The 8,418-nt window shown below is 29.7% G+C and overlaps 1 protein-coding gene across 1 annotated transcript; it reads right to left on the reverse strand.

Annotated features, from left to right (window-relative positions):
• Positions 1–1,193: 1,193 nt before the first annotated feature.
• On the reverse strand, positions 1,194–6,812 carry LOC123663902. Its single transcript, XM_045598546.1, has 2 exons — positions 6,610–6,812; positions 1,194–2,634 (listed from the first exon to the last, which is right to left on the reverse strand). Exons 1-2 carry the CDS (start codon positions 6,806–6,808, stop codon positions 2,264–2,266), a joined length of 570 nt encoding a protein of 189 aa, XP_045454502.1. The 5' UTR covers positions 6,809–6,812; the 3' UTR covers positions 1,194–2,263.
• Positions 6,813–8,418: the final 1,606 nt, after the last annotated feature.

Here is an 8,418-nt window from a genome sequence, read left to right on the forward strand (position 1 = left end):
TGTAGTAGTGGTAATCGTTTGCCTTATCGGCGGCGCCTAAACACAGGTGGTTAGCGTGTTCAATTACTGCTCGGGATGGATATTTGTATTGGTACAAATGTTTCTTTCCGGTTTGGATGTCTGTCCTTCTGGATCTCCCCACCGTGCCTCGGAGAGCACATTAAGCCGTCGGTCCCGGTTCGTATCATAAATACCTGATAGCGATCGTTAGTAGGGAATATATTCGCCAACCCGCACTGGAGCAGCGTGGTGTATCGAGGCCCAACCCTTCTCCTACATGGAGAATAAGGCATATTTCTGAATCGTGTGTATATAATTTTTCTTAAATTTAAATTTATTTTGAAAGCTTCGAGCTTCGACTTGTTCCAACCGTTTAAGTATATGTTCTAACGTATACGAGTATACGCAATATACAACGTGTAGGTACACAAAAAGTTTTAATGATTTTCTTAGACATAGCTTTCATCAGTGTTTTTACTGATGTTATGTAGTCTATATGCTACACTTATGCGTGTTAAAATACGTTAAAAGATACGAGCGACTAACGAAAGTGGTAGGCTTCATGTAGTATTTTTATTTTTTATTTTCATAAGTGTTTATGAAGTTAAGTGGTTAGCACTATGTAAAAAAAAACAACAATGTTATAATTATTCAGACTAGTTTATTTTTAAATAACAGCTAAAATGTATTTACAAATTATCAATAAATTTAAACAATTTTAAGCGTAAGACTTTAAAGTTTATTTAAAATTACACATAATTTGTTGTGCTTTTTAAAATAACAATATTAATACTCAACAACATTATGTAGATATTGTGTTAACTTATCCACCCAACTTAAATTTATGAAATTGTAGCGTGGTTATACATATTACATTTATCGTGCATCAGCGGCCATAGTTTGAAGGAATATAAACCATAATTAACCATAGAAACAAAAATAATATACGTAAGGAATGTTTTACGTACTATGAAACGAATCAAATGTTTAACAACAGATAAATCAAATTGACATGTAAAAATGTAATTGAGTGTAAGAGCTAAATTTGAAAGCTTTAAATGCGAGAAATTCTCATTTTCTTTCGGTTCAAATTTCACGATTATTTTAGTATCTATGACAACAGATAGTTAAATGGTTCTTAAAATTTTTGTATATAACAGTATCGTAGAACATTGTACAGAAAAAAAATGTTATTTGATTTGCATGTTTTAATGAGTTCACTTTTAGCCGACTGTAGCAAAACCCAGAGGCTTCTACTTTTATCAAAATTAGGAACGAAGTGTAAAGACAAATGGTAATTGTATATTGCAATAACAAACTGATAACATTTAAAATGAACACTGAATATTTGACTACACACACACCTAGGAGATAATTTACGTAAAATGAACACTGTGGTATGTCTGTGTGTGCAATGTAGATAATTATCTACTACTACAACTATTAAATGCCTTCTAAAAATATAAAAAAATGATAAATACTAAATTAGACCACATTTAAAACTAAAATTATAAAGGATAATTCTTGTAATGAAATGTTCATTATGGAGAGTATTTTGGTACTAAGCTCAGATTTAAGGTAATATTTGTTGACCATTATTTTACAGTTTGAGAGTATTTTAAGCTTTTTCAGCTTTTTGGAACTTACAACTAAATTTCGATTAAACAGACGTAACTCATACACAATCTGTAATATAAGGCTCAAGATTTTTACATGTTACATATATTTTATCATCCAATCAATTTTACATAGTGGTTTATTTAACATTTAAAATTTTGTCACTAACTTTAAAAGAGAACTCATATAAAAAAATGGACGTATAATTAGCGGTTTTTTATTGTATTCCTATAAATTTCTAGACCTATGTAATTGGTCAACCTGTTAAATCGTTTATCAATACTTTTAAGGCTTAAATATAAGTTAAATATAAGTCTATATAATAAAAGATACACGAGATATACCTAGAAACATCAACAGCCTCGTATATAACAACCTCAATATGTTTACAACAAAAAGGGTTTCCTATATTAGCCACAACGTTTTTGAATAAGACACTGCATTTAAATATTATTGCTGGAAGGTAAAATAAAAGCACATTTTAACCAATATTTTCCTTGCATCAATGAGTACTTAAATAAACTAACATAAGTCGATCACAATAAGCATAGCTTATATGCAATAACACAATTTTTAAACTTAATCAGAAGTATAATACGATCACCCTTCACTTTATTCATTCATTCATTATTTTACTGAGGAAAATTTAGTTTTTAGATTCTATCTTCAGGGGTTTAGTTTGCGCGTCTTCCGCGGGTTGTAAGGTGATGAGACCAGCGGCATAAAGACGGACATGTTCCAAATATCGCCGTTTGTTTTCTGGATTGCTCATGACAGCAGCAACGAAATCAGACGTTTCTTTTTGCAGAGCAATGATCTTTTGTTGGATAAGCCTGTTTTTCTGCATCAGGGCGATTGTTTTCCAGGCTAGTTCTAAAATTACTCTGTTTTGAGCAGCTTTGTCTACTACGGCTGACTGAGGCGGAGGAGGTGCGAGCGCCTCTGGTGTAGTCGGTGAAGCTAACCACTGCATTCTTTGTAGGCGTCTCGCTTCACGTAGGCGAGCCAATTGCGAACCTGTAACAATAATGTTTTTATTTTAACAAATTATTTTATTTTTTTTTAATAAACAAATAAACTATTTTTTTAATGGATATAGAGTTATAATAATTTACAGCGATAGATTTACAGTAATTCAACAGCTTATGGTACACAGTATAATGCGATAGCATTACAACATCAATACGTTTTCAAAACAGTTTTCGAAAGTAAATAGATTTTTTGTTAATACGATAAACTTTATAGATGATTCATCTTTATAAGTACCTAATAAAAATAACACCAATCCAGTAGTCACGTTAAGAGCCGTATGCTCAGAAACCGGTACGGTACTCATACACCAATAAATGCAACGTGCTAGTGAAACGTGAATACAATAACTTGATTTATCTGATTTTATTTATTGTTTTACCGGAATACACATTGTTATTGTCTGTGAATTTTTCATAAGAATATTATATAGGTTGCTGTGTGGCTACGGCACTTAAGAATTTAGCCACCCCCTCTCTTCCCGTGGGTGTCGTAAGAGGCGACTAAGGGATAACAAGGTTCCACAACCATCTTGGAACTTAAGAAGCCGACCGATGGCGGGATAACCATCCAACTGCTGGCTTTGAAATACACAGGCCGAAGACGGGCAGCAGCGTCTTTGGTGCGACAAAGCCAGTACTGCGGTCACCAACCCGCCTGCCCAGCGTGGTGACTATGGGCAAAACACATGAGTTCACGTTATTTTTGACGTAAACTTGTGGAGGCCTATGTCCAGCAGTGGACTGTATAGGCTGTAATGATGATTATATAGGTAACTATTGTAACTATAGTTAGAATCTAACATAAAACGGGAAATCAAAAATCTCGTAGCTCCAAATTACTTACTATTGCATATTATTAACTTATAATTAGTTTAAAACGGTTTCTGTATTTTTTAACACATATTGTACTTTTCGAAATTTGTTTTTCGTTTATGAGGACTTGCAAAATTCAGATTATACCTATATATATATATATATATATATATATATACATTTAAAAATTTACATTTTTAAATATGAGTGCCGGAATCGTGCAGAAATAGAACATGTCATTAAAAAAGAATCCAATGTATAATTAAAGGATATATTGGATATTTTTTTCTATTTTAATATTACTATTATGCGTTAAGAAACAACAAATAGTAAGATTACTACTTAGTAGAAAATTGAAAAATTCAGACCTGACTCTCAATTCAGTGTGGGTAATTTGAGTCTAACTAGCATTGAGCCACCAATTTGAATCAAGGTCGTAGGTATATTAAGTGCCGCGAAATTCGTAAACAGGAAAGAGGGTCGTTCTAAGAAGGCTTTAACGGTGTTAATATTTTAACACGTGGAGAAAAATAATAAAAATAATACATGTAATAAGCAATATCAAAAATAATAGCTTGAGAATCTTAAAATTAAATTATAAATTTTTTATTCGTATTGTAATTTTACTTTCCAAAAACTTTAAAAAATGTTATACCTAAGGACTAAAATATAGGTAGGTACTTGAATAAAATTGTTGTTGTGACTTTGTTTTAATAAATTAAAGTTTATACAAAATAAAGTAAAATTACTCTGACAAATTTATTTTACTGTGTGCTTACCAATGACAGAATTTATTTTTTTATATCCGGTGTGGTATGAAAGAATACTTTTTTGCATACGTTGACTACATACACAGGTCAAATACGTAACATATTAAAGAAGTTTACGTTAGTTTGATTAATTACTTTCAAATAATATAAGGTTGTTTCCATAAATAAAGAAAAATCTAAAGTAACTTTTTCATCATGGGATATCTATAACGATTCCTACAATTATTGTATTATGTGGATAATTTATAATGTGGAAACTGTGCTGGTTGTGTAATTTTGTTGTTAGTGTGTTAGTTTGTTGTTCTGAATAAAATAAAATAAAAATAACATAAAAATAAAATAAAAATAAAATATTCTGAACATTATTCATTGAATTAATAATTTAAGAATCTAAATTATCTAAATATGGTATTAGAAAGTTATGTAAAACCACGTAACCACGGAATATAGACGATACCTATATTATCCCACGTCTGTCGTAGGTAATAACTGCATCTAATTGTTTAACAAACAGTCTATGCACGGATAGGTGAATGAACTACTAGTATCTACTTGTATTTGAAATTTCTTTTACTACAGGCAAAGAAAAGACAATGTTAAAATAATTTTTGAGACTTTATCTTAGAACTTTCTAAAATATTTGTTTTATATTTTAATCTTCAAACGGGTTGTGGTGTTGTGTTATTGTTTTTGTGGTAATATTATAATTGCCTGTTGTATCGTTTGTTAGAATTCATAATACAATAACATTGTTGTAACATGTGTTAAATGATTAATTTATTAGTTATTAATCTATTTTTTTTTTTAATTTTTATACAACTACGTAGGCAAACAAGTGTCATAAGCGTCAAGTTAAGCGTCAAGCGTTAATCATCATAGTAACATAACACTGGTTGAAAGCAGTATTATTTAGCTGTGATCATGTTTTCATTTTCAATAAGTTTGTAAATAGTTTTTAAAATAAAAAGGCGTGACCTGTCTACAATTATATAAATATTTAAAACTTTTTGGAATACACTTAACCTTTTTTTCAATCTGTGATAGTTTCTCTAAATAATAAAAAGTTAAAAACCTAAAAAAAATCTCTCAGCCAAAACTTGTACGTGCATCACACATTCACAAAATAAAGTAAAATGAAAGTGAAATGACTATGGATTCCTTTGTCATTTAGTACAGTCAGCATGTAAATTAGTTCATCAATATAACATAGCTAAAGAGTTTAACACGGTATTTAAATGACCTACTAGTCTTATTTGAAAAATATGTTTTTAGATGCTTTAATAACGAATGTAAACTATAAAATATCGTGCTGACGTATGCGCGTGCGCATGATTCATAGAAGCGAAGAAAAACGTCAAACAATCAGATAAATGTCGTCACGAGGAAAGAGATAGGAAAATTAAAATCTATGTAACACCTATTTACTTACTACAACTGTAATACTGATCAATAAAAGGAAAACCTAAACTGTCGCCGTCCGCCGACAATTAGAAACAATCGTTTTACGGTGTTTCTAAATTATATTTAATTCTACCTCAAATGATACATGAAAAATATTATATTTAATTTTTGTTTTTTTTTTTTGCAAATGGCAAATTTACATAAATAGACATGTACAACAATTATATTAAATATGCAATTACATAAATAGTAATGTTGTACCTACTTGTATATCTTTAAATTTAAATACATTTTTTTTAAATTAAATTACTTAAGTAGATTATTTTATGAGTTCAGTGACCACTGCTGTAGTTCTTATTTTGCTATTTAAAGTATTCTTAATTAACTGTTTAAGTCCTTTTTATGTTTTAGACTACGACTATACTTGTGAGAGAGATAGAGTAGAGAGTAAAAGTAACAATTTATTATCTAAGTTTTTATGCACTAGAATCCTGTGTAAGATAGTTAAAAAATCGTATATTGTATTTTAAATATAAAAAAAAAACTTAAATAATTTTATATTTTTATATAAAGAAAAATTAAATGGAAAAACGCATTCTATTAACTGGGTATCAATTATGTTATGTAACTTGGGATATTAGAAGAATTTAATAACAATATCACAAAAACAAGTCATTAATTTTATATTCAAAAAATTTTATTTTAAACGTACCAATTAGGTTAATCTGATCAAAATCTGGATGATTTTATTTATCAAGTTCAATAGAATTCTCAATTTTTTCTCCTACTAAATATATATATATAAAAAAAATGAACTATTTACTCAAACACTCATAAATAAATCAATTTAAACAAACATTATATAGAAATACACAATACAGTATGTCTCATACGTGTGCGGTAGGTCAGTTTAGTAAGACTTACTTTTCCTTAACTCTCTCTTATTACAATCAGATATTATTAAAAATAAAACTAACCTTTTTTAATTTTCCTTATCCTTTTTTCACACATATTTGAAGAGCACAGTTTGTCGATTATACAAACACTAAAACAAGAAATTCGTAAATTGCTTGAGAGCTTATCGGACGCGTGCGTATCGTACGAGATCCGACTGCGAAGTAAGCTTGCCGGGCTGGGTTTTAAAATCGAAACCCGGCCGGCCGCGTGCCGTGGCATAGAGCGAGAGGCAAGCTTTATTGTCATGCGAAAATTCGTTTTTCCATGAAGGTAACGATTAAAATATAATGTATTGACCTTTATGATAATATTTTACGATAAAAATCATTGTTTGATGCTCAAGTCGTCGTCGCGTCTGCGAATTGGATATACTAAAATTATTTTGTATTTTAATATAATATAAATAGTCCTAATATCGTAATATTGTATAGATATTCGTTGTTAATAATTAAATATTAATAAAATATTAAATATATTTTTGAGTAATATGGGTAGTTTTTAAATTTTTGAGTCTTTTTTTATCAATGGCGTCTTATTGCAATTATAAAAAGTAATATAGGGTATTATATATTTTCATAAAACGAAATTTTGTTTGATTTTTCACACTTATTATTTACAAGTAACTTAACAAATATTAAGTATATAATCGTGTTTTCTCGCAAACGAAAAAAATCGACTTCAATTACAAGACGAAAAAAATGAATAAACGCAGTAGTCGTCACTACAATTTTCGACGGTTTCCCTCGATTTCTCTGGGCTTCCATCATCAGATCCTTGTTCCCTTATCATGGTACCACACTTGGGATATCTCCTTTCCAACAAAAAAAGAATTATCAAAATCGGTTCATAAACGACGAAGTTATCCCCGAACATACATAAAAAAATATAATTCGGTCGAATAACCTCCTCCTTTTTTTAAGTCTGTTAAAAATCCTATATTTTGACCATCTAGAATCACTAAAGAATATTTTAAGCACTTCAATAATCTAGCAGTATCCATGTCAACTTAATTAGCCGTTTCGATAAAAAACATCCATCAACATATCCTTATCTATTATTGAACGATATGTATCCTAAAATAAAATAAAATAAAAATACTCATGAAAATATTTTATACTAAAATTCCCACAAATTCGGGTAATTTTCCCCACAACGTGCTGCGTGCACTTCGCTGGGCGCAACTCGCATGGAGAAACACGTGTACGATGTCTCTACTCTATACATTGCCAAAGACCGTTATCGGTCAGGCGATTCATGATTTCTAGATAGGCTACAATTAATAACAAAATTCACGTCTCACAAAAGTCTTACAAAACAGCAAAGCACTAATGAATTGATGTTATAAAATGGAATGTATTAAATTAGTTTGAAACACATATTTGTTTGTTGTTATATGATCGATTCAACCATCAATTATAATTGATAAGACATCAGATTCACTTCTTTAAAATAAAACACTTCTTATTAATATATGATAATATATAATACATACAATATAAATGAAAATGTATCGCTGAAATGTATGTACGCTTATAACGTTCTAACGGCTTCGTGTTTGCTATTCTCTGAACAAGCTTTGTATTGATGAAAATTAAAAAAGACAAAAAAAAAAAGATTTACTTACAAATATATGGGGGTAGGAGTGAGGTTAGCTAGATTTGTAATGAAAACTTACATTTTATCTTTTACTTACATTTTAAACGTACGTTTTATATGTATAAGATGTTGGGTGGTCATAACAGTTTCATTTCAACGCCAACTCAAAAAAAGCTAAATATGAAAAATTACTTGCTGCAAAAGAACAAAAAAAAATTTACTATGTTGTCCAC

The sequence above is a fragment of the Melitaea cinxia genome, chromosome 21, assembly GCF_905220565.1.
Source record: "Melitaea cinxia chromosome 21, ilMelCinx1.1, whole genome shotgun sequence".
Classification (NCBI taxonomy): Eukaryota; Metazoa; Arthropoda; class Insecta; order Lepidoptera; family Nymphalidae; genus Melitaea; species Melitaea cinxia.